Raw genomic sequence first — 27855 nt, 5'->3', positions numbered from 1 at the left:
CCAGCCCACTGATGGCCCAGCAATCAGAGTGTTTTTACATGAGTAGAATGTGTCCTTTTATTTAAGATGCATCTCTGGGTTATTTGTGGGGCATAGGAATTCTTCCCCCCACCCCCCACCCCGAGAGAGAGAGAGAGAGAGAGAGAGAGAGAGAGAGAGAGAGAGAGAGTCTGGCCCACCACAAGGTCTGAGGGACAGTGGACCGGCCCCCTGCTGAAAAAGTTTGCTGACCCCTTTTCTAGCCATTCCCCTCTGTCAGAGGACAGAGTATGTCTGCCTGGAAGACCCTATGCAATGCTTCTAGCCTCAGGGGGGTGTGTGTGTTGGGGGGAGAAACACTTTTCTCATATGAAGATCGTATGAAGTAAGATCAATTGCCAGTCTTACGGGGGAGTGCCGTCTTCTCCTTTGCCTCATGCACCAAAATGTCTGGGGCCTGCCTTAATGACCTTGTACATTTCTTGAGACAGAACTACTGTAGTAAAAAGGAGTAATTTCAGAGGTGCCTAGTTTCTGGGTTCTGTATGTCACTTACATGCTGGTGAGTTTGGAGGCTTTTAGGTGGTGTCAGCGTGTTATTCTTTTAATGCTCGCTTGTGTGATATAGATAGCTTAGAATAGCTTTGTCTACTGATCTCTTTATCTCTACCTAACTGGCCTAAATCCAGCCATGATGGACTGAGGGTAAAATACAATGCCACAGTGAGCGAGGTGAAATTAGTTTCATCCTAGTACTGATTGACACTGAGTAAGCAATATTGTCAAAATTCAACCCGTTAACATGCCTGCGGATGCTGCAGAAGAATAACTAGCCTAACGTAGTCATAAATTCCAGTGGAAATCCTCCACAGCGTGCTCTTAGTATTTGTTTTACTTCCACTAACTTGTGGTCCACAATTTATCAACAGAGTTGCAGATAATCAAAGTGGGTTCTGACATGGTGATGTAGAGAAGTTGTGGGGTGATGCAATTTGCTATTTAGCTCAGTGGATTTTTCAGTCTGTGCAATAAAAAAAGTGTTTGTTAGGCTTCCCTGCTTCTCATGCTGCATATACACTATAGCTGTAAAGCACATTCTTGTCCTCAAATTCTGGTCACTCTGTTCCCAGCAACCCTTAACAAACTACAGTGCCCAGAATTTTTTGGGGGAGGGGAGTAAATGTGCTTCAAATGCACTTTTAAAATATTGTGTGTACACAACCTCTGTATTGTACAAAATAGAACCTTTGTCTCTTTCCTACTGTGTTTCTCCGAAAATAAGCCATACCCCGAAAATAAGCCATACCCCGAAAATAAGCCAAAGTGATAGGCAGTTTAACCTTGTAGGTTAAACTGTACCATACTTAATTAAAAAAAAATAAGACATCCCCTGAAAATAAGCCACCGTGTTGTTGTTTTTTTGAGGAAAAATAAATATAAGACGGTGTCTTATTTTTGGAGAAACACGGTAGTAGACACATTCATCCAGGGTAGGGAATTGCAAAAGTTCTCCTTGAGACAGGAGAATTAAGAAATAAGAAGTATAATATGCTTCACCATAAATGTCTTGCTACTGTCATCTGCTAATTTCTTTTAGTAGAAAATAAATCACTAAGAAAAGTTCCACACATTTTCACAAAAATTGTGTTGATTTTCACCACTACCAATTATTGCACCAGGATAATGGACAAAGTTTAAAATGAAATTAAATGCTCAAAAGTCCTGTCTTCTTCTAGTCATGCTTTCTTACCATGACCACCCAGTTTTAAAATTTCCATTTGCTATAAAATAAATGCTTATGTTAAATTGTAGCTGTTGCTGAACTAAAAATTTGCACAAAAAGAATGATATTTTTAGCAATCCCAGGGATTATAATTTATCATCGCAGCAGATAAACCAGCATAAGTGTGTGGTGTTTGGGTTCCGGTTTTTCAGACAGTATGTTTGATTATTCAAACTTAAAATGTTTAAATTTGGTGTATTATCCTAAGCAACTTGTGAAGCGGCCTTATGCCTCTTTTCCCCATACATTAACTTTTTATTCATTTCATTTTTGAACTGTTTTCCCTGTTGTGCTGCATTCATGTTTGCTTACAAATGATTAAATGAAATGCCAATATATTACATAATGCAGCAATTTGTTATAAACTTGAAAATTCAATATTTCCAGAGGGGCTTGCAGCAAAACCGGCATTGGAGCCTTGTAGCACCTTATAGACTAACAAATGCCTTATACATAAGCATTTGTGGAGCAGGGTGCACTTAAAATTACACAGGAAACATTCCATATTAAAGTACAAAGGCAATTAGTGAAAAATAGTTATCTGTATAACATTATCCAATTTAATTTAAAGCCAGCAACATTCCAAACAAAGACAGAGGTGAGAGTACATCTCTGGCAGCCATCCTCATATGGGGAAATTCCAAGAATAATTGATCTATTTATAATGTTCATATGCACACTTCTGATTCCAAAATAATTACATTTTGTAACCAAATATCTCCTATTTTACCAGATTAGATTTCAGTTCAAGATTAGCTTTATTAGACCCAAGCCAAATGTTATCCAAGAGATGCATGAACAGTGTAGAATGGAATCCTCTGTGGGAGGCTACCAAGGAGGTGCTGCTTAATTCAGTTCCCTCCAGCCATTTTCCTTTTCAAAATCTCCTGCATCTGCTGGAACAATATGTGTGTCATGTCTTATTCCTCACATAACATTGAAAAAGAGCTAGGGGACTCATTTTGAGCAACCTTTTTCCTCACGCCTTATATCAACTGCTGCAAACTGAATGTCTGTGGGGGGAGTGTGGCACCTGCAACAGCCTTCTTTGGTATGTCCAAGATGAACCATAACCACCATATTTCCTGCTTCTTTTTCTTTTTAAAAAAGTATGTTTCTCATATTTTTAGATCTTGAGATATAAGGCAAAAAAATAAAGATTCTCCACATGTTTTGTGAGGAATCAGGCAGTTCCACCCCTTCAATATTTTAGTCTCTCCTGGTGAAAACAACAACAACAACAACATCTAGATGTCCATGTGGGCATGAGACTGTGTGTGTGTGTGTGTGTGTGTGTGAGAGAGAGAGAGAGAGAGAGAGAGAGAGAGAGAGAGATCAATATTATGTTATCTCACCAATCAGGAACAGCAGGACATTGCTGACTTCCTGTGGTGAGTGAGGTTGGCTAGGAGTGGTGGCAAAGCAATAATGCCTGTACCCTCTCTAATGTTGCATTATGCCACACACCCCACAGCAGCTAGGGCCTAAACCAGTCCTTCTTTCTGGTGAGTCTTACAGGACATCACAGGTAAGCTAGAAACATGTGTTTCCCCATCTGCCAATTTCTGCCTGAATCCCATTAGGCTATCTTAAGAGAAGGTAGAGCTATAGCATTTTCTTCTGTAAGGAACTCTTCCGAAGTATATTTTTAGGTGTGTCAGCCAATATGTTTCGAGTGTATGAATGTAAATTACGAATGTGGAAAAAATATGTGTTTGCAAACACAAAGTTAAATGTGTATACTCATTAGTGAACTGCATCCTGTTTGTGATGGATGGTTTGTGGCCACAGTTCAGGAGCAGATCGCTGCTTGATCAAATACTGTTAAAGAAAAACCAGGTGCAAGAATAGCAGGAGGAAGTATGTTACATATCATTCTTCTCTCAAAATGGAAGAAGGAGAGGCTACTAACACAGAATCTGGAAACTTCTCATCCATGGTTGTTTCTGAAAGCATAGCTTAATACTTAACAATTGCAATCCATTGTTCAGCTAGAACCATCCCTAAAAGCCATTTTGTTCTTCTCAGCCTGAGTTGTATAGATACTTTCCCCATTAGTCTCTTTCCTAATACAACAAACAATTGATTCCTTTGGTCCTTTGGCTGCACTAGTAACATATGATTGCTGTGGCTTCAGGATGGTATCTGTAATTTACTCCAACATGTTCTACATTTTAAAACAAACATTATAACAACTTGCAAGAACAAAATATTTGAAATAGGTACTCTCTTTTGAAGGTACCTGTCCCAGGGGCAGTACTTTAGGGTAATGGCAGCTGCCCCAAGCAGTTGATTTGAGCTGTAACCTTATATGTTGGCAGCAAGACTCTGTCCCCTCCACAAGTCTCATGCCATTTACTCCAAGCTTCTGTATTTATGGAAAATATGTAGTGGAAGATCTTCCTCCTTAGTTTTAGTGAGCTTCTCCATTTTACAAGGTGACATATACATACATTTGGGAGGTGAGGGCATCTCTTTTCATCCGTTTTTATAGGTTGTATCTTTTTAAAAATAAATAAATAAAAGATAAAGGTTTTTTAAAGCAAATTCCAAGAGGAACATACTACATTAGTTAAAAAAAGATTTATACCTTGGCTTCTGACCAAATGCCCTCCAGGCTTGTAAAATGCTGTTTACAGGAGATGATAGTGCAAATTATATTTTGGTTGTGACCAGTGCTTTAATAAAGAGAAAAATGTGCTGGTCATCATGAAATTATTACAGTAAGTGCCACATTTTTAACAATTGGGGAAAGGTGTCAGTACTGAGTAGCCTACTCTTGAGTACTCCCGGGGGGCGGGGGCACTGGTTGTGACTATTCAGCCACACAGATGCTCCTTCACCTTTAGACTGAGAAATCCTGACAAGCGGCCTGGAGCTGAGAGAGTGGGAGAGCATTGGAACCAGCAAGCAGAGGGACTGAGAACTTTAAATAGGTGGTCAGAGTTGAGGCCTTCAGAACCCTGGACAGGTCCCAGGAAGCAGAGGACTTGATCTGGCTGTCCTGCTCTGTACTACCTGTACCACCCCATGCTCGTTTGGTACCACTGCAAAGAGGAGTTTGGAAGGTATTGCTTCCATTGCTTCCATTTTTTAAAACTAAATGTAGCTTAAAGGTATATCTGAATGTAGGAAGACTCTTGGTTAGTCTTATTTTTTTTTCTAAATTGTGGTTTTTGAAGCTGGATTGTTTTAGGTTTCGGCTGTAATGCTAAACTGTGCTTAATCAAAACAAAGTGGAACTTTCTGAGCACCTTGCAGCTGTGCCAGGAAAGAGGGAGTTGATAATGTGTAAGCTTAAAGCTCATGCTTGATATGCAAAATTGTAGTTTAAACATGTGAATTCGTTTAGCCTGGATGAAGAGCTGTCACATGAAAGGTGGAACAAGCTTGTTTTCTCCTGTTCCGCAAGGTAGGACCCAAACCAATGGCTTCAAGTTACAAGAAAGGAGATTCCAACTAAACATCAGGAAAAACTTTTCTGACAGTAAGAGCTGCTTTGCAGTGGAACGGTCTCTCTTGGAAGGTGGTGGACTCTCCTTCCTTGGAGGTTTTCAAGCAGAGGTTGGATATCCAGCTGTCATGTATGTTCTAGTTGAGATTCCTACATTGCAGGGGGTTGTACTTGATGACCCCTCACGATCCCTTCCAACTGTACAATTCTCTGGTTCTATCTGCCAATTAGCAATTGTTTCAAATTAGAAACAATTGCCGCTGCCACCATTTTGTAGACTGTATCATGAGAAGATAGGGTGTAAGTAAAAATAAATTCATTGATTTTCACCAGACCAACAATCTGAACTGCCCTGAGAGAAACTGTAATAATTTCACTTCCATTTCTCCTTCCAAGGCCATACTAAATTGGCACCAGACAGTTGTGGTGTTGGTGACAGTTGTGGTTCACACATTTGAACAGGGAGACCTCCTTTTCTTGGATAGTTGAAGTTGGGCAGGCCTAGGTTCTTTTCCCAGCCCTCTAGTTAAAACTCCTAATCGCTGCTCCTCTCCCTGGGATGATGGTTAGGAATGGGATTGTGCTTCAACACCCAGATTGACTTATTCCCTACTATGGAAAAATGCTCTATCTCTTTCATTACTGTTTTTATGGCATCTGAGTTTCCACTTGGATGACTGCCCTTGTTGCTGGTTGTCAGAGGCCCACTGTATTTCTGTTTTTATTAGAGGTTGCTTTTTCTTGGCAAGGCAACAGGAGTTCAGGTTGTTGCATTTTTTTAAAAAACAATGTTTATGAAGCGGTGCTTATTCATATATTTTTAATAACTCTCTCTTTACCGATGCAGACGTAAATCTAGATTTAATCAGAATTTCCTCGGGGTAGCATTCATCTTCATATTCGAGCAAAAGTAGTGTTTATTTTATTTTGTTCCTTTTAAAAAGTAAATTACTCTATAAAGAACTCATTGTCACTAGGAATGATGGAAAGGTGTGTCAGGGAATAAGAAATGGAATAATTTGCTGTGTATATTGTTTGAGGCCATAATCTGAGAAGCTGCCATCAATTACAAAGATACAGAACATGCTACGTAACGAGGGTTTAACCGGTTAAAGGCAAGTTGGAATCACTGGTGTGAATGGAGAAATGAAGGGAAATGGCCCAGGGAAGCCATGAGTCTTATTTCGCTGTTGCTGTCAGCTTTCCAATGGCCTGGAAAGTTGTGTTTAGTTTCAGAGGTTTTATGTAAGGGTTTAATTTATGTACAGTATTCAAAATGTATTGTGTGCCCACCAGTATAAGGGAGGCAACTTAGCAATAAATGCATTCATACATTAGTACTCATGTGAGCACACCCATACACAAGGGCAATATAAATTGTGAGTTTTATGTTCTGAAATTATAAATGTGTTGCAGAGGTTAATATACTAAAAAGAAGAAGAAAAGAATATCAAATTAATAGTGCACAATTTTCTGTGATGATTGACATTCATATATAAATTGGGAGCTCTATTAATTTGCAAAGTTTTAAATTGTTATTATTATTAGGGCACAGTACCTTCCTGCATCAGTTCTCCACTCTTACACTTTTTTACCTGCTGCTGTTTAAAATTTATGTTGATTTTTATTGCGTTTTGAAGAGTTAATTGTCATTGTATTTTAATGTTTAATGTGTAAGCTTTCCAGAGAACACTGCTTTTGGGCAGCATATAAAAACTATAAATAAAGAATTAATCTCTTCCAATCAGCAACACATAACCCTACTTTCCCCTGTACCTTGTGTGCATCCTGATTCTTTTTAAAATGTCTAAGCAGATTTGGAATTTTTGTAACTTCTTAGTAGCTGAGTCAATCACTGTTGAAGGCTTGTTTAAATTAATGGAGCTTTTACAGCAAAATAGCTACAGAGGTTTCAAGGATTATCACTGCTTTCTTGTTCTTTCTTTTCCCAAGCTTGCAATTAACTCACTCATCTGTTGTTACTAAGTTGGCCTTGCAGCTGTTTGTATTTGTTTGTTTCTGTACAGGATGAGTGTGTTATCAAAATGAACCTCTAATTCTTACATTATGTGAAATGCAAACAGCCATTTCTCATTTACTTCAGCCATATGATCTATGTATAGACTTTTACAAGAATGTGGATTTTCAAAATTTGAAAAGCAAAGCTTGTTAAAAAAAAAGTACTTGGAATTATGTTTTGCTTCTCCCCGCCCCCCGCAAAGCAGCGGTGGGAAACAACCAACCAGTTCTAAGGATGTAAGAGGCCTGGTAAATCTTTAGAACACAATGGCTTCTAACTAAGAAGATGCTAGGAAGCAAAAAATATTATGGCAAGGGACATTTGTATTTCTGCTCTCGTCATCTAATATGCTGATGCTCTGAAGAACTCAAAACCTACCAGTGTCAACTATGCATTGCCATTGGTGGACTTGCAAGCAAGTCCCTTGGTTTCTTATCACAGAGAAGCCTGGAGGCATCTGACCTCAGGGAAGACAGACTACGCCAGCTGACGGGATGTGCTTATGACTCAGTATGGTTGTCATTAGGTTGGTTGCTTGTGCATCACCCCCAAAAAGCCAAGGCATTACCAAGAAAAGGGCACAAATTTGTAAAATCAATATGCATAGGTGCCAATTTAGAAAGAATTGCTATAGTTTAAATAAAAATGCAATATAAATGATATAACATTCCACCTAGAAAGCACTCCAGGAGCCTTTTAAATGAAAGTTAAATTCACCATAATGTGAAATAGTGTGACTGCTCAGTCTACCTGCTGTAGATGGGCAACTTCAAGGGCCCTGAGTCTTCCTTCTTAGGAGTCTTTTATCTTTAAACTCCACTTGGACCAGGCAGCCCTTCAAATAGAGAACTGTCGTCCGTCCCCCGTCCCCCGCCCCATACTTGGGTTCTTATGGTTTAATATGGTGGTGAGTTATTACATTACTAGTTCTGTTGTTTAAATAGAATCAGTTGCCGTTAAGCAGAAGTGAATATTGGTACTAGACGGCAGCCATGAATGTGTTGTGTTGTTTAGCAGGAAAATGAATTTGTTTCCACTTGACTGGTGTCTGGATAAAGTAGCTCAGTTCTGCTTCACTTGTCTTTTCAGTGGGGATGATAATGGATTTTTACAGATCACCAGTTTGTCTCTACAGTTTATGTTATGTTTTGGGGTTGTTTCTTTTTTTTTGCTTAGAAAATTGAAATTGTAGGATTTGGCTTTTATTTTTATTTATTTGTTTTCGTAACCCTTGAGCATTCTTGAATTCATATTCTGCTCTTTTAGCGCCATCTGCTTTGGGGCATGACAGATGCTCTGTATCCTGCATGTTGGTTATTGAGGCTGTCAGTAATTAGGATTTGGTTGGCTGGAAACTAATATGATTATTTGTTTAGCTCAACCCCCTTTGCAGGTTGATGTTAATGGGACAATAAGCTAATCTTGTCGAGTAGTTCCAAGACTGCCAAGCACAATCTCACACTCACAGCTACTGGGCAAGGATCTAATAATTCTTCTCCATTGCTTGTAAAAATTGCTTTGGCAGTTGCCAAGCTGCTTTGTGAATGAATTCTACAAACCTGGATTCTACTCACAGCTTTTCTTCTTTCATAAGGTGGACTGATATAAACACTGCTATAGCATGCTGAACCCATAGCCCAGTTATGCATCAATAAAAGCTAGATTCTGTGCCCACTAAACTAATGCAAATTACTGACATTTGCACAATCCCATGGTTTTGATTTTAAAAAGCTTTGGAATTGGTGAATGGGGAGCAGGACTTAGAAGGAGGAAGGAGACTGCAAGGAAGAAACGACATGGAGAGTTTGACAGTGTGAGCAATGAAACACGGAAGAAGGTAGATGTGAAAGAGCACTAACTTGTCACCCATTAGCAACTAAGGGCCATTAAATCAATCACACTTTTAAAAAGCTGCCCTTAATGCTGCCACTGGTACTTTAATGGAAAATCAACTGTGTGGCTTTGATCCAAATGAGAGGCCTTTGCCAGTTTCCCACCAAATGTCCTCTGCCACCAGCTGTTGTGGGTCCCTTGACGGAGGAAGGGTGTGTTAGGGTGTGTTAGTGGGAAACTAATTTGGATCTGTGGTGTGGATCAGGCCCCAATCTGGCTGCTTTTCCTTCACAATTCAATAGGTAGTGTTAAGCACACTTTATTTATTTATATTTAAAGCAGTTACGTTATTTTGCTCTTAAACTTTTGCCCAGATGCTCTGATTTCCAAACTTTCATCTAAAACTGACCACCTGTTTTCCTCTGTGATGCCGAGGTTTTGAAATAATTTCATTTTTATTTTGTTGTTGTTGTTTAGTCATGTCTGACTCTTTGTGACCCCATGCACCAGAGCACGCCAGGCACTTCTGTCTTCCACTGCCTCCCGCAGTTTGGTCAGACTCATGTTGGTAGCTTCCAGAACACTGTCCAACCATCTCATCCTCTGTCGTCCCCTTCTCCTTGTGCCCTCAATCTTTCCCAACATCAGGGTATTTTCCAGGGAGTCTTCTCTGCTCATGAGGTGGCCAAAGTATTGGAGCCTCAGCTTCAGGATCTGTCCTTCCAGTGAGCACTCAGGGCTGATTTCCTTAAGAATGGATAGGTTTGATCTTCTCACAGTCCATGGGACTACTTTTTATAGTACTTGAGTTTCTCAGGATGCCCAAATACTCTGATCAAATACCAGTTTTCATGCTTAAGGCTGCTCCATGTGGGAACTTTCGATGATCCTAACTCACCTCTGTAGGACATGGCCAAGATTATGAGAACTGTGCCGCGGAAAAGCACATTTCCTCCCCACAGAGCATCATTGTTATAGGTTTAATGAATTGATTCTTCCGACTTCACAGTTTTCATTGGTTCTGCAGTGGCCACAAAGAAACTGTGTGGACCAGGATGGAAGAGCATGGGCCAGTGTATCCTGTATGCCAGGGTTGGGAACTCTGAAGCAATTTTCAGTTTCCAAAATGAGAGCCATCTGGATATACCCTTGGAAATTGCACAGCATAGCCCTGTGATCAAGAAGTCTTTTGCTGCATTAATTTCACTAAGGTTGTCACTTTTGTTCTGTGTGCTTATTCCCACACTTATCTCAAACCGTACCTTCTGCTTTCATCTGCACCCGTGACTTCACAAATTAAAACAAAGAGTGAAAATAGAGTCATAGCGGCAGATGGCAGGGAAACTCCTAAGGAGTCTAGATCCTATTTTCATACAAATGTCTTCTGTGGCTAAGAATAAGGTGTGAGAGGCAAAATAACTCTTGTATTAGAGAGATGAATTGAATTGTTTATAAATGGAGTATTTGGGGTGTATTCTATTAGGCATCAGATAAGACATTTATTGCAAAGCAATGAACGTAGAAGTGAGAGCCTATTGACGTTAATTTCCTGTCAGAAAAAATCCCATCTGTTAAAATGTGTTCAGGGTGGCGTTTTCTTGGATTCCCAATGAATATACCACAGCTAATAGCTCCTGGAATAACCCCTAGCATCGTCGCCCTAAACACAACCAAATGTATTGTGAATTATCCTACCTAGGCTGACAATCCTTTCATTCATACACACAAACTGTGGGATATACTCACACAATGAATGCTGCAGTCACATGTCTCTTTGGATTCTGCTGTTTTAAGTCCTTTCTGAATTGTTATCATTTTCCCAATTGGTCTTGGTCTTCTCCCCCCCCCCTTTTTGAATAATTTTTATTGGATTTTACATAAAGAGAAAAAGGAAAAGAAAAAAATTAAGCGAAAAAAGAAAAAGATACAACAATACAAAACAATATCATCACATCTTATTTCTTCATAATTATTCACTTCCCCTTCTTGCCATCCTATTTTAGTTAACTCATAACATTTCCAAATCTTAGCTAAACATCATAAAATTACATCTTAACTCCCATTTCATATTCTGTTTATAAGTGATTCTTATTCATTTTATATAAAAGAGTGAAGAAAAAAATAAAAGGAAAAAACCCACAATAATAAAAAAGACATAATCATATTTTTCAATTTCTAGTCTAAACATTTTCGGACTTCCTCATTCCCCCTTCTTGAGTTCCTTGTTATTCACTAATTATTGCAGTTTCTAAATCTAAAATTACATTCTTTCTTCCAGTTTATAACTTCTTTTTAACTAATTACCCTTCGTACTTCTCTTTACCCTTATTAACCGATATTCTCTACCCTTTTACCCAAAAATATTCAAAATTAATTTTCAAAATCTTACTTTCCCTTTTTATTCCCACCCTCAAAACTAAATCTACCCCCTTCCCTTGGAATTGGTCTTGGTCTTCTCAATTCCACTGGCCTTATCCACGCCAAATTGCCTTCTCCATATTGGGTTCTCCACAGAATTACCGTATCACCGTATTTTTCACCCCATAAAATTTTTTCCCTCCTAGAAATGAAGGGAAAATGTCTGTGCGTCTTATGGAGTGAAGGCAGTGGACGGCAGCAGGATCCCTCAAGCGGGGGAGGGGCGAGCAGGCCAAAATCAGGCTCCTCCTCCGCCAACAGTGGCTGAGGGGCGGAGGAGGGACAAGCAGCCCAAAATCAGGCTGCTTCTCCCTCCACTGCCGCCGCCGACAGCGGCATTGATTCAGAATTTTCTTTCTTTCTTGTTTTCCTCCTCTAAAAACTAAGTGCGTCTTATGGCCAGGTGTGTCTTATGGAGCGAAAAATGCGGTACCCTTTTCAAATTGATCTTGAAAGGGAACTGTTTTTAGTGTCGCACATCAAATAAAAGTTCTTTCTATAGAATTATTCTCTGCCAGGATCCAGGTTTGAATTGTTTCTACATTGATCACTTCTCCTGCCTGAGCAGTTATCTTTCCACAAGGGCTGACATTGATGCTGAAATCCAGCATCGCCTGAGCTCTGCGAGTGCAACTTTCTTCTGATTGAAGTGCAGAGTGTTTGAGGACCAGGACCTTCACATGGAAACCAAAATGCTTGTTTACAAAACTATTGGACTACCAACCTTACTGTATGCTTGTGAAACATGGGCCACTTTTAAACGCCATCTCCAGCTCCTCGAAATATTCCATCAATGGTGTCTCTGGAAAAAATAATTACATACCACATGGGAAGACAGGCAAACTAATGCCAGTGTACTGGAAGAAGCAACGTTCACCAGGATCAAAGCAATGATTCTTCAACATCAAATTCATTGGACTGGCCATGTTGTTCGGATGCCTGATTATTTTCTTCCAAAGGAACTACTCTATTTTGACTTAAAAATTTAAAGTGTATTGCTGGTTGTCAACAAAAGAGGGTTAAACTCTCACAAGGCAAATCTTAAAAAATTGTAGTATAAACACCAACAATTGAGAAATACTGGCCTGCAAGCGCTCCAGTTGGAGAACAGCCTTTACCAAAATGAACAGTTGAACAAATACCGGTAGGAACATCCTCCATTTGCAGAAGCCCAAAGTATGTGGCAAAGTTCAGATTGCTTACATCAAAAATTCATCTTCACACCCCTCACAGTTGGAAAAGTCCAGACTGTCAGTTTGCTCATCTGCTAGACCAAACTTGCTTCTTAGTTCTCTGTAATGAAATCTCAATCTCTCTCTCTCTCTCTCTCACTCACACACACACACACACACGAAGTTCCATCTGTTCTTTTGTGCAGTCTTTGACACTAGAAGAACATTGGTTGAAGTCTCAAAGATAACATTTTTAGGGCTCCTGGATGCTCTTGGGTGGGACAAGAAATGACCTTGCCCACCCAAACTAAAAAAAAGCTCCCGCATCCAGAAGAGTCCCTTTGCTTATTCTCAGTAAGCACTACCCCACAGCCCATGTGACTGGAAAATCCCACTTTCACTCTGCCCTTGACTTGCCTACAGTTACATAGGCTTGGATGAAACTCAGACCAAGATTTAGCTTAGGCTGTTTTAATTCCATAGGAAGCCCCTGGTACAGATAATGGGAGGATCCACAGAGGTTAGTAGGGCCTTGAGAAGGGAACATTCAATTGAACAGTTGCCTTTATTACTTTGAATATTTGCTGAATTGTATGCAAGTGCCACAGTGATCATCTCCACCAAAGGAGAGTTTCATAGAAAGTGTATTGAATGTTGAAAATGCCTCCAGTGGGTCGTCTTGGTGACTGTACTAATACCTGAAAATCCCCAACAGATCCCAGTCTCCTATAACTTGCCAAGGCAGCATTCCAGCAGTGAACTTCTCTTGGAGTTAGAAAGTATTTTATTCCATGTGACCCTGAGACCTAAACAGTTCTTTAATGGTGTCCAGCTACTACCTCAGCAAGGTTTATCTTGCCTGGTCTGGATCACATGCATGACCACGATTTTCGGTGTCTGCATCTGCACAGACGCAATTTCCAGTGCATGAGTGGGCAGCTTGGTCCGGGAGCGGCTTGTGGGCCAGTCAAACTACCTCCGCAGGCCGCTTCCAGCCCATGGGCCTTAGGTTGCTGACCCCTGTGCTACGGTATACCCTTAGAAAACCTTCCATGGAAAGTTATCCCAAACACCTTTAGATCTTGGCTTTTGCCCTGTTACTCCAGTGTTACTGCAACTGAGAAATATGTCTTCAAAATGGAACTTATATTACATCTAGTATGTGCTTAACCTGTTCTGAAGTTTGCAGTAGATTTTTATGGCAACAGTGCTGGTTAATGCTGCATTTTATAATCAATTTCTGGCCTCAGGTATTAACATCTAGTGGGGCTATGCATACAGAAATCATAAATGAGAGGAAGGTGGATTGAAAGAGATCAGAGACAGGGGAGAAATTGCAATTAAAGTATTCTTTTTAATGCCAAGATACACAAGCAGCACAGTCATGTAGTTCAGCTTTTGGCAGAGTGTACCAGTTTCTTACTTCAAGAGGGGGATTGCACAGTTGAATATTTCTCCTTGTCAAAGTTGTTTAAATGTGGAAAACTAAGGGTCAAACTAGATGTGACACTAATTTGGTGAATATGATTAAGTTGAAGCTTTGCTTACAAATGAAATAGCCATGGGCAGGGGGTATTTAACAGCAGCAGGACCCTGAGAGGTGAAGAAGGGCGAGTTTAACCCTTTCCCCTCCTAATGAAAATTGTGCTCCATTGCCATTTTTATCTGGAGGGAAGCCTCCTCTCTGCAAATAGCTGCTTCAGCTGGGCAATTTTCAAGACCATGGGATCATGATGGGAGGCAGCGGAGAGTGTTAAACTCTCTTCCTTGTGTTCCTGCTGCAGCTATTGTACTGAGCAGAATACATTGCAGCCTGTGGAATGCTGACAATGATGCAGTGTAGGCAAAATATAAACGATTTATAAAAATCCATGCAGCTTGTGTTTTGTTGTAAAATAAACAAATACCTTAGATTACATTAGTGTAATGAATAATTATAATCACCCCATCTTGCCTTCATTCCTGGAAACTTTTGTTTAAGGAGTACGGAACCTGATCAGCATCAAGGGCCATTTTGGAAAGAGATGGATCATTGAGCTGGAAGGCTGAAACCTAAACTGAATCTTTTATGAGTCCAAAATTAAGATGATTAGCACACAGCTTGCATGAATGTGGTTGTTGCCAGGTTATTGAGATGCCCCTGGAGTCATGGATTGATATGTTGGCTTGCTGTGTCTTGAATGCTGAATTGGGATGATCTAATTTTAGATAATGCAAAGATTTAGATGTAATTATTTTAGTCTGCCTTGAGTTAGGCTGCAAAGTTGGGTTGCTTAACCAGTTAGAGGAATTGATTCGAAACACTTCACTGGACTTAAAAAGGTGTCTGCTATTAATTAGTCCCCAGATACTAAAACATTTTGAATTTATAACTGGATAAATTTTGTAAAGGGAAAATCCTATCTTAGAAGAGGCATTTTCTCCTGTGCAATAAGTTGGTGTTTGCTGTGATGCTTAACCGCATATGCATCTTCTCACCAGGGGTTGGGGAATCTGTGGCACTCCAGATGTAGTTAGACTCCCATTTGCCCCAGCTAGCATGGCCCCAGTGGTCAGGAATGATGAAGTCTAACAACACCTGAGTATGCTTTTGTAAAGAATATTTTTCTTCATGTGGAAATTAGTAAATTAAATGTCATTAATTTATTTCTGAACTATTGTGCCATTTCAGCTGGGACTACTGTTGTTTGTCATTCCCTCTCTTCCTCTGCCCACCCTACTTTTTCTGCACTGTGCATGCTGATGGCCATGAATATGAAGCCCAGTACATTCAGCACAAATAGAATGCCTTTCATGTTGGTCCTTGCCACTTTCCATTTGTGACACGTTTGAGCCTAACCACTCAGCCATGATGGTCCATCTGTTCTTCCATACTCCAGACTTGTGCCTTTGTAAATACACAACTACTGACTCTATAAAACAACGGTGGGGGGACCTGTAGCTTTCCATGTATCATTGGGCTCCAGCTCACATCAGCCCCAGCCAGCCTGCTCAGTGGTCACAGATGATGAGAGTTGTAGTCCAACAACAGCCAGAGAGCCCCAGCTTTCCCCATTATGCTATTCTCCCCTACCTTAATACATCTTGTTGGGGAAAATGGAAGCAAAAAAGAATACGTTTGTGAATCATTTGATTTTGCGTTGGGGTGCTTCAGTAGTTAAATGTGTTGTTATCCCTTTTCCTGTCTCTTAGTTGCTCCCAAATGGTTATTTTTTTTAAAAAAACAACAACCATTAAAACGTAGTAGATGTAAAATTCTGCAAACAAATATATAATAGTTTGAAAAATGGACTGCATGGAAATAACTTAGTATGCATCCAATATATCTCATGCTCATCTTGCCCTCAACTCCACTTTTTAAATGGGAGGCATTCCAAATGAGTTTGGTTTCAGAATCTTGAAGGTCAAAGTGGGGATTTGGTGTGGAATTCTCTCCGCCCCCCTCCACTGATCGTCATTCTTCTCATCTCTAGGAACCATTTAATTCTGCCCTGGAATGTTCAGGCTACCTTGAGCTCCAAGGTCATATGTCTCAACTGCTCCCCCCTCCCTTTCCTCCATCTGTCTACTCAACAACTTCACAAAACCCTTCCCCCATTTCCTTTTCTGAATAGCTGCTGTCATTTATTTGTTTATTTATTTATTTTTGCGCCCACCAACAATTGGGGGGAGGCAGCTCCACTCAGTGGATTAGAGCAGTAACGTATTGTTCTCCAGCCAGATTTTTTTTAAAAAAAACCCAAAACCCACGGCACAATTCTCCCTGTAGTACCCTTGTGCCAGCAACCCCAGTGGTTGTGTTCCTACACCATGACTTAGCTCTTGGCATGTTTTGTTTGGTATGAGCTGCACCAGAATTACCATTTCTCTTCACCTCTTCCGATAGTTGTGTTTTTGTTTTAAAAGTTTCCCTTCTAGGGAAGCATAATAGAGCATTATTGCATCTCACCTGAAATCTTTTATTTAAAACAGCCAAGAGAGATGCTGCTATCGTGTGCCCATGCCTAAATCACAAGGCAGGCGTCCTTCTGCGGAGGAAGAGCAAATTGGAGACTAGTAAATAATAATAAAAACCATTCCTACACCTGGCAGCAGAAAGGAATCTAATGTTTGCTCTGGGGCAAATTGCTTTGGAATCAGTATAGGCTGGTACTGCATCCGACTTCGTTCAGCTATGCTTAAGGGACACGCTTTTTCATTTGTAGCTGATTACCAACTAATGGGATTTCAAAGATTTCTGGATGTGAATACTTCATTTCATTTGATTTTGGGGAGGGGTGGGTGTTTCACTTATCATACTGATGTCTTGGCTTGGAATAAATCTCATTTCCCTTCTTTTGCCTGAATTGGATGTGCCCCCGCCCTCACCTTGGTTTAATGCCACGGGCTTAATTGACTTTGCTAAGGCTTTGGGAAAGGACTGAAGCAGCTGATTGCATGATTGCAAAGGATCAGCCAAAAAAAACCATAGTTACAGACCCTTTCAACTGTCCATTTGCATTTGTTTCTCACTTTGGCTACAGGTTACACCCTACTATGTGAAAAGCAGGCTAGCTCTGCCTGTTCAAAACTGGAGGCATCGTTCCAATAAACAGAGAAAGCTGGAAGGGATCAAAGTCATATCCATAGGGAAGGACATCCTTTTGTCTATAGTTGGATGCCTCTTTCTCTCTCTCTCTCAGAACAAGCTGCCCTTAGCATTTGGGGAGGGGCAGGAGAATACAGGGCTGGCCCAAGACATTTTGCTGCCTGAGGCCAAGGGCATTCCCCACCCCAGGTGAGCATTCTTTGAACAGAAGTCAGCCAAAATCTTACGTAAACACTGACAATGGACAGAATCCAAAGGGACAGAATCCTGTGGGACCCTTGTAGCCCTGTCCTTCAAAGCTATTATTCCCAGAGTCCACTGCCTGAGACAGCCATCTCACCCTGCCTAATGGTAGGGCAGGCTTTGTGCAAACAAACTGCCACAGGGAGAACTACAGATAAACAACCAGAAGATAAAGCTAGACTGTGACTCTTTGTTCTCTGAATGTATGAGCTAAGTCCCTTCCTTGCCTATTCACAGGAAGTCTAAATAAGGAAAGCCACACAACTTTTCATATGATAATTTAAAAGTGTAGTACTGTTTCTATTTTCATATGGCGTGGTTTAGCCACTTTTGGTTTTGTAAGTGAAAACGTATAATGACCTAAAGGAAAGGCTAAACTAAAGGTAAAGGACCCCTGACCGTTAAGTCCAGTCGCAAACGACTCTGGGGTTGCGGCATTCATCTCTCTCTATAGGCAGAGGGAGCCGCCGTTTGTCCGCAGACAGCTTCCGGGTCATGTGGCCAGCATAACTAAGCTGCTTCTGGCGAACCAGAGCAGCACATGGAAATGCCGTTTACCTTCCCGCCAGAGCGGTACCTATTTTTCTACTTTCACTTTTTGGAGTGCTTTCAAACTGCTAGGTGGGCAGGAGCTGGGACCGAGGAATGGGACCTCACCCTGTCGCGGGGATTCGAACCACCGACTGGACAAGGGTATATTCGCAAGTGATGCTAAATGTGAATTCTGAATTTCCTGAAGCTACGTCATATAGCAAGTTGCGTTTAGCAGCATGTGTGCTCCGTTACTCACTGTCAGAAGTGATACTTCCAGAGTAGAAAGGTTGCTGACATCACTTTCCTAAATAATTTTGAGTTTGATCTTTGACCCTCACTGTATTTTGAAAGTATTAACAGTTATTTTCCTTTAATGAATCACAGAATGGGACTGCATACGCAAGACTATATGAACATAAAAATGAATACATCCATTGTTGAGCACCACCAAAAAAGACTTCTGAGTAACACTAACCGTGTCTGTTTCAGGTTGGCGGCATGAGATCATGAATAAAAGTGCTGAAATTGTTGTTCTTGTTTTAAACGCCAAAGCTAATAACCTTTAATATTGGCCCACTTGCTCTTTCTGCTTGTCTAGCCCCTACAAGTTGTTTCAGAAAACATTGTCACAGAAGGCTCTTTGTAAGAGAATGGACGAATGCATCATTATTTGCAAGGACAAGTGTTCTTTGACTATATTTGCAAAGCAATTATTTGTCATCTACCGGGCCTTGGAAGAGAGTAAATGGGCTTTTAATCCTTGATTTGTGTGAGTGATATTTTCTTGGGGAGAGAGAGTTGTCATCACCTTGTTATTTTTTCATCATGAACCTTCCTTGCAGAGTTGACAGCTGTCGCACAGAAGCTCTGTACTTGAGTAACTGATTTTTAAAGTTTCCATCTGTGAAATGTCGCTTATCTTTTTTCTCTTCCCATACACAGTGAGTGCCTGGGAGCAAGGGACCCATACTGCGGCTGGGATAGGAAGCAGAAGCGTTGCACAACCATTGAGGACAGCTCCAATATGAGCCTGTGGAGTCAGAATATTACCGAGTGTCCTGTAAGTGGAAGGTTAAACCAGTAATGGATAGATGTATGACAAATGCTATTTGGGGTTGATAAATTTGAACAGTTGCTGCACACCGCAGGATGTGCTGACGGCACATGAGACCACTGCCTTGTGGAAGCTAAACTGGTTTGAATCAGATCAGTGCCAGGCTGGGAGACCTACAGGTTGGGAGGCTTCCTGGAGTTCCATGATAGAAGAAAGGTGAAATATAAACGTAAGAATAAATAAATCTATGAAGTTGTTTCCCACACTGCAGCAGTGAAGTTTGTAAATGTGCGGGTCAGGCAGCTGATGTCTCAATGTGTTCCAAGGGCACACTTTCAAGAGATTTGATGACACAGGTATGGAGGGAAGCTCTGTCGCCTGTCTGATATGCATGGGCATAGGCAGGGGGGCAGGAGGGGGCAGTTGCCCCCCTTAGAAGCAGGGCCGCTGGCCAGCCTGCCCCACTGCCCGCTGCCGTCACCCTTCTCCCTGGCTGGCTGTGGGGCGGGTGGAGGGAAAGCCCCAGAGCTGCGCAAAGCGTTTGGCTGGCTTTCCCTCCACCCGCCCCACAGCCAGCCGGCTAGAAGGGACGTCTCCCTTCTCCCTGGCTAGCTGTGGGGCGGGTGGAGGGAAAGCCAACTTTCCCTCCACCCGCCCCGGCGATCACGGAGGGGGAGGAGGGGATCGGAACAGCCCAATTTCGGGCTGATCCTGGCGCCCCCTCGCCCCTGCCGATCGTGGAGGGGGAGGAGGGGGTCGGAACAGCCTGATTTCGGGCTGATCCTGGTGCCCCCTCGCCCCTGCCGATCGCGGAGGGGGAGGAGGGGGTCGGAGCAGCCCGATTTCGGGCTGTTCCTGGCACCCCCTCACCCCTGAACGACATGGATTTCCTTGCCCCACTGTGGCCCCTCCCCCGTGCCTTGGCCCCGCCCCTTGCCCCCCTAATTTTGATCCTGGCTATGCCCCTGCTGATATGCATGTTTCCCAGGTACAAATATATATGCCACTAGCTGGCCCTGCCACGCGTTGCTGTGGGTTATTTTTGTGATTTCCCCTACCCTGTGCCGATCCATGACGTATCCCTGTGATTCCCCCACTCCTCCCCTCACCCCCCAGCTTATCCCTGTGATTTCCCCCTCATCCCCCTCCCTCATCCCTGTGAATCCCCCAACTTCTGTCCTGATCCATGACCTATTATGCCCCCTCTCCCCCTCACCCCAGCTTATCCCTGTGATTTCTCCCTTCTCCTCCCCCTAACCCCCCCACTTACCCCTGTGATTTCCCTCCTCTACTCCGTCCAACCCCCCTCCCGGGTTATCCCTGTGACCCGTTCATTTTGCACACAATCATTCCCCCAATGTGCGTGTTCTGTAACATTTTGCCCTGTCCCAACCCTGACTCCCCTACCCACGTGTGTTATGTGAAATAACATTTATTCTACCCAAAGGCACGGCCCTGTAAAAGGCCCATATTCAGTTGATGCTATGCTGCGGCCTATTCTGCCCCCCCACATCCTCCCCCCAGGCAGGCCCCTAAATCCACTCAGCCTAGTATGCAAACCTGAGGCGAGATACTGTGGAGAGGGCAGGTTTCATCCCTGTGTCTCCTCCCCACCCTGTTCTGACCCATTGCCTATCCCTGCCCCCTATGCAGCCCCCCCCCAGGCAGGCCCCTATCTCTACTTGGCAATGTTGGACCTTATTGCTGCAAAAGGCCTGTTTTTAGTTGGTTGGGCCTTGTTGCTGCAAAAGGCCTGTTTTCAGCTGGTTGAGCCTTGTTGCTGCAAAAGGCCTGTTTTCAGTTGGTTGCTGTGGAATTTTGTGATGCCATCTGGTGTCGCGGCTTTCGAGGCAGCAGCCTTTCTATTGGATGCTGCTGGAGTCTTCAGAGCTTCTGCTGGTGACATCTAATTTGGGCGCCACTTTTTTTGGTGTTTAATCATTATTTTAGGTATGAAAGGTTTGCTTTTTTTTGAAAAACTTTTAAGCCAGATCCCTCACTGATGGGCATGGAACGTTGTGGCCAAATTTGTTATATTACAGTTCAGTGGTTACGGAGAAAGGCTGTGACCTCTGTGCATGCAATGCCTACATTTTTATATACAGTATATAGATGGTGTGGGAGGGGGCAACAAAATCATATTACTATGGTTTGTATGATTTCTTTCTAAACCACTCATCCATATATCATGCTCCCTCTCTTCTGGGAACTGCAGTTGGTGTAAGGCTAAAGGTATGAAAATGGATTGTGGCTGCACACACCCTGTACATTTAAAGTACATTATTTCCCCCAAAGAATCCCATCACTTTGGTTTGTTATGGGTGCTGGGAATTGTAGCTCTGTGAGGGGTGAACTGCAGTTCCCATGATTTTGGGGGGAAAGTGTACTCTGCTTTAAATGTATCTGCAACTGCTGTTTATGCAATGGTAGCAATTTTTGCATGGCAGTCTTGCTCAAGGGTAGCCAAAGTGGTGTCTTTCAGATGTGTTCAACTCCCATCCTTTATCATCATTAGCCAAGCTGGCTGGGGCTGATGGCAGGTGTAGTCCAAAACATCTAGAGCAGGGTCCCCAAACTAAGGCCCGGGGGCCGGATGAGGCCCAATTGCCTTCTAAATCCGGCCCGTGGACGGTTCGGGAATCAGCATGTTTTTACATGAGTAGAATGTGTCCTTTTATTTAAAATGCATCTCTGGGTTATTTGTGGGGCATAGGAATTCGTTCATACTTTTTTTTTTCAAAATATAGTCCGGCCCCCCATAAGGTCTGAGGGACAGTGGACCGGCCCCCTGCTGAAAAAATTTGCTGACCCCTGATCTAGAGGGCACCATATCTGTGGCTTAGTAATTTGAAATTTAGATGAAGTGTTGAGATGGCAAAGCCATTGTGACGAAATGTGTTTGCATGGTTTGTACCTTGAACAAATGCATCCCCCCTTTTAATAATGTTACTTTCTGCCGTGATGCAGCTTAGCATGCTGAGGCAGTATATAGCTAAGGTTGCAGAGGGTTATATCTGCATCATGCCAGTTAGATTTTAAGTTGCAATGCTAGGATGTTTATTCTTCTTATCATTCTTGGTTCCCAAGCTCATTTTTTCCCCTAGAGAGCATTAGTCATTCCTTCAATCCATCCTCTACTTGGCAAGCTTACGTTTTCTTTCCCCCACCCTACCAAAGCTGGTTTTAAGGGATTGCCTGTTTATAACCTTCCTGTGCTGTTCTTGGGATATAGTGCTTCTTGACTGCACATGCTGTTATCTCCTTCAGCTTAATGCCTCTGCCTGTTGATAGGTGTGTGAAGTGTTAATCCTCTGCTTGGAAAATGTCTGGCCTGGCCAAGTGGGGAGCCTTTCAGCTCCTCTCACTATCATTGTTTCAAGGTCTTTGAAAACTGCTGAAAATGGCCCCTCATGACTCCTTTGAGTTTTAGAAATGACACCAGGGATGGGAAGGTTTATGTTTAATATGCAGACAATTTAGAAGTTTAGTTGTTATTGTGCATCCTATCTTGGAGAGAGGAATCCTAGAGATGCATGCTGAAAAAAGTTAACTGCAGCATCACTGGCTCAAGAAATTGTGCTCTTGCCACATCAGGCAGTGAATGATTATAGCTTAGTTCATACGTTTCTCTTCTCTAAATGCGCAACCCTTCCCTACAGTCTGTTTTCACACCTCCCTGATGTGGGGAAATGATGGGTGGTTGTGATTTTGTGTTTTCCTCCAATACCATGGCTACCATCTGGTGCCAGAGGTCAGCTGTGCTGGTGTGAAGGGTAGCAGCCATGTCATTGTACTCATAAGAACATAAAAAGTGCCTTAAAAAACACAAAAAGAATACAGTGGCCAAACCCACAAGCAGGACCTGAGCACAAGAGCAGTCTCCCCTCCCTCCCATGGTTTCCAGCAACTGGTATTCAGAATCATACTGCCTCTGACCATGGAGGCAAAAGCATCATCCCTAGTAGCTATGGATTAACTTATTGGGCCATCACTGCCTCCTGTAGGAGAGAGTTCCATAGCTTACTCTTGCCACGTGGCTTCTTTGTTCAGGAGCTCTGCTGTGCCACCCTGGCCACTATTCTGACCCTGCTTTCCCACACTGCCACTCCACCTGCTTCCTTCTCCTCCCCTGCTACTTTGCTCACTCTGTTCCTTTCCTACTTCACAAGGCTGTAGCAAGGAAGAGCAGGGATCCTTGTATTAAAAAACAAAACAAAACATTCAACTTTATGTTCTGCTCAGTGAAGTGCTGCAGTTTGAGCCACTCCCAACACCCCCAGAACAACACATCCCCTTCATTTCACTACAGTGTGGGAAAAGAAGATGTTTGGTGCACTGGAAGCTCTGCCAGTGCTTCCCTGAGTGCATGCCCAACTGAATGTTGTTGGTTTGCTCAAAGGAAGAAAAAGGAAAATTGCAGTGACTGGCAGACTCAGAATAACCACCCAAGAGCTAACAATACTCCAGTTTCCCACCACACTGTCATCTGCCAGTGACTCTGGGACACCCCAAAGAGTGCAGGGCCCTAGACATGGGCCTCACAGTCTACCAGTCATGGTGCTGTTGTTGTCTTCTTTTGTATGACACTGACTATTTTGATAGGTTATCAAAGTGTGTGGGACTGGATCAAGAGAAAGCTTGTGCCGCAAAGGCAATGTATGAGCCAGGTGTATAATCATGAGTGGCTTTCTAATGTAAGTTGCATATACGGCCTAGGACCCTCGTACCTACGGGACCGCCTCTCCTGGTATGCTGCACAGAGGACCTTACGGTCTGCAAATAAGAACATCTTGGAGGTCCTGGACCTCAAGGAGATTAAGACTGGCCTCGAACAGAGCCAAGGCCTTTTTGGCCGTGGCCTTGACCTGGTGGAATGCTCTCCCACAAGAGACCAGGGCCCTGCAGGATCTGACATCTTTCCGCAGGGCCTGGAAGATGGAGCTGTTCCGCCAGGCCTTTGGTCGGGGTCCAGTCTGACTCCCCCTCTCTCCTTATAAGAATTTGCATGAAAGTGGCCCCCAACTTTTCTCACAGGCTCATATAAGATCAGTACAAACAGGCCGGTGAGCATTTAAGGTCCCCAACCCTAATTTGCGGGTTGCCATCTGATTGGATTTCACTTTGATTCTGATTTGATTTTAGAATGTATTTTAATTGATTGCCTGATTTTATGTTAATTTGTTATATATTTGATGTTAGCCACTCTGAGCACAGTTTTGACCGGGGAGGGTGGGGTATAAATAAAATTGATGATGATGATGATAATGATGAAGAGAAACAGTAGTGCACATCTCTTACAAGCTTGTGCATCAAACATGTCACTAGTGCTATCTTTTTCTTACCTCTTAAAAGTGCAGAGGAGGAGTGGGGAACCTGATGACATACTTGTAGAGCAGCGGGGGTGATGGGATGGTCGGTTATTAAAGGCCCTACAGCAGTCATAGTTGTGTGTGTGCGCGATGCAGAAATATAGGCCATAGCATTCATTCCAATTAGGGCCATCTTAATCCAGCTCCCCCGCTTCCCCCTTTACATTGCACATCCTGGGCAGCAGCCGTAAAGACACCTTTAGCAGCCATTAACACACCAACTGGCAGTCTTCATGGATCACTTCAAAGCACATTATGACTTAATTGAACAGTGCTGATGTGCACCGTATGTGGCTATCGCTTTAACCATCAGCAGGTGGCGAATTACTTAATGCTGCTGTAAGGAAGACTGTGGTCAAAGGAAGGGGAAGTCCGGGTGGTAATGCAGCTGCTCAAGTTTGTTATGGTTGTAACTTGGAGGTGTATGCAGGGCACATGGCCGGCCTGACTGTTGTGTAAAGGGAAGCAAAGGGCTGCTGGGTGTAGCATGTGCTCTCCGGTACGGCCTTCCCCTGCAAGACGCCTGTGACTCCAATGCACTTTAGGCTTTCAGCTTGGGTAATGATGTCTCATTTATTACACTTCTTCCCTCCTCTTTCTCCGAAGAACTCAGAGCAGCATATGTGGGGCTCCCAGGTGGTCTCCGTTGTGGCAGTCCGCAGGGCTACACCAATTCAGCTTCAGCAGTCTCTCTGTGTACTGTGCCTTGAGAGCCTTCTCTGGTCATCCACTTAGGTCCTCTGCAAAAGAAGTGAGATGGGACGCTGTGTCACCATCAGAAAACTCACAACATCTACGTGAGTTTTCACTCTTGGTTGTGGTATCAAAAGTTAGCAGCCGCTAACTTTAGGTCAGTGGTTCTCCAGGTGTTAGAAAGGCCTTCCTAGGAGCTTCAGGCTGATACAAAAGAATAGTTTTCTCTTGCCCTTCTACCCCTTCTTCCAGGGCCAAGCTACATGTTATACATTTACTTTGACCTGCCATGTCTTATCTACACTGGGCAAGAATGAAGAGTGGCAAGCTATGCTAGCCCCATCTCCTCCATGCAGTAAAGGGAAGCACCATGCTCCATCACTTGGGCCAAGAATCAGTGGGAAGCTCAATGGTGTAACCTAATCCTTCTGCAAGACATTTACATTTCTGTAATCTGCTGTGGCAGTGAGCCCACTCTCCTCCTATGAGCTGCTTGCCATTAGGTTGAAGGCATGCACTAACTGCCAGGAAAAATAGCCTGTCTGTTGTGTCTTAATGTTACACTTGAGGAGGCTTATAGAGTTGCTGCTGCTGCTGGTTTTTTTTTAATTATACAGATGCACTCTGTCAAAGTCTACTACCTGCTGCTCTAAGGTAACATGGATACAGGAGGATAATGGCAGGATGTAGTATAGTCATCCTCCTATCCACCTCCCCAGCAGGGTTGAGTGAGGGGAGAAAATAAGAGGAACAGATGTGTTAATATTCTTAGTAGCTTGCATTTCTTGCTAGTAGTTCATTATTCAACTAGCTTTTGCTCCAGTCCACCCCCTAACCCTGCCGGCACACAAAATGAAGTTTTTCATATCATGGAGCCCATTGACACCTGGAAGGTGACACCCATGCTTTAGGATATCCAGAAGTAACTTTATCACCCCAATTCTTATATTGGGTTATCTCCCCCCACCCTGCCACTGTATTCTGGAAGCAATCAGGGGCAGGCTTTGGGCTTCTTCTTTTATGGACCATGTGAGATTAAGCCTCCTTAATTCCATGGAGAAAATAAAGTTTTAGCTGTTTCCTTTTCACCACAAATCTGAAAAATGAGGTGCACACAGGGGGTTTCCTCCCCTCTCCGGAAAAGAAGAGTATATTTCCTTGACTCATTTTTCATTTTCCCCTACCATTTTGTGAAGAGAAATAGGATAAAGCAAAGCAATATTTCTGCCTGTAGGGGAAAATGTGTGTATTAGTGCAGCCTCATAAATTCTTTTTATAGGGCCCTTTTGCTGCTACTTCCAATTAGACACTAAGGGAGGGAAGTCATAAGAGGACACTCTTGGGAGTCCAGGATAAAGCTGGCGGTAGTGATGTTGGCTGAAAATATAGGAATGTATATGGGAGGCTTGTTGTAACCATGGGAGCAGCAATACGAAGGTTTTGGACAAGAAGCGTTGAACTTGCAGAGCAAGGGGTGTGTCACCTTTTCAAATAGCTTTTCTAGCGAAAGCACCATATCTCTGAAGTGATACTGTCTTTAATGTTTTTTTTTAAAAAATAAATTGTTATTCTTGTTTTAGAACCTTTCTCTGTGAGGCAGTCTTCTGAGATCCATTAGGAATTTATGCTTTGAGTGGCATGCAGGAATTGGCTCTTATTCTTCATATAAGACATAGCTGGCTGTGATTAATGGAGGATTCTATTACTTGGATCAAGGCTTCAGAAATTAATTCTATTAAAGATGGTGTTTAAATCTCTCCCCAACTCTTTTTTTAAAAAAACCCTGGTTGGCAATGCATGAACTACAGAGGAGCCACTAAGGAGGGCTGCTTTCTGACTAGATCAGTGCATATTTTCTTAATCAGAATCCTAAACAATTTATTCTAAAGAAATTGCTACAACCCAAAGGGTGGAATTATAATCCATATGTTGTTCAAGGCGGTGGTGGTGGTGGTGGGTAATAAATAAATAGGGTTTTCGCATGTAAAATTGATTTGTTTTGAAATTTTCCATGTTTGTTTAATTAAAATGTGGTTGCTTTCTCTATGCCAGCTACAATCCAATAATTGTTTCTCACATTCCCTGGTATTTTTATTTTTCCTTTCTGTGCTTCTTAATTAAAGCACTACACCAAATTATGTCCTTGATTTCTGAGCAAAGTACATGAGAACAGCTCTGCTGGATCAGAGGTTCTGTGCAGGCTGCAACACTCTGTTCCGAGCAGCATCCGGCATAAAGCAAAACTTCCTTTAAAAAACCCCCCAAAAAACCCCACAAGCATCTTGTCTAAAAAAAAAAGCTAAGAAGTTTTTTTGATTTATTTTAATTAAAGCGAACACACATGGACTTAGAGTTACATCTTTATCCGTGCCCCGCTTCTTATCTTAAATAATAATAATAATAATAATAATATATTATTTATACCCCACCCATCTGACTGGGTTTCCCCAGCCACTCTGGGCGGCTTCCAACCGAGTATTAAAAACAGTACCGCATCAAACATAAAAAACTTCCCTAAACAGGGCCGCCTTCAGTTGTCTTCTGAAAGTAGAATAGTTACTTATTGCCTTGACATCTGCTGGGAGGGCGTTCCACAGGGCGGGTGCCACTACCGAGAAGGCCCTCTGTCTGGTTAAATCTTAAAGCAAATAAAGCCAAAAATATTTCAAAGTAGCTTGGTATCTTTATAAAAGCTTTCATTTTCCTGATCCGGAT

The 27855-nt window shown here is 42.5% G+C and overlaps 1 protein-coding gene across 5 annotated transcripts in view; it reads left to right on the top strand.

The window, feature by feature from the left end:
* The window catches only part of SEMA5B (semaphorin 5B), a 358202-nt gene that overhangs the window by 287796 nt on the left and 42551 nt on the right, over nt 1–27855 (top strand). For all 5 annotated transcript variants that reach the window (XM_060278773.1, XM_035128943.2, XM_035128952.2 and 2 more), the window contains one exon: nt 18967–19084. In XM_060278773.1, coding sequence (XP_060134756.1) covers nt 18967–19084 — 118 coding nt within the window. The remainder of the gene's footprint in view (nt 1–18966; nt 19085–27855) is intronic.

The sequence above is a fragment of the Zootoca vivipara genome, chromosome 1, assembly GCF_963506605.1.
Source record: "Zootoca vivipara chromosome 1, rZooViv1.1, whole genome shotgun sequence".
Classification (NCBI taxonomy): Eukaryota; Metazoa; Chordata; class Lepidosauria; order Squamata; family Lacertidae; genus Zootoca; species Zootoca vivipara.
This window is presented reverse-complemented; position numbering and strand designations above follow the sequence as displayed.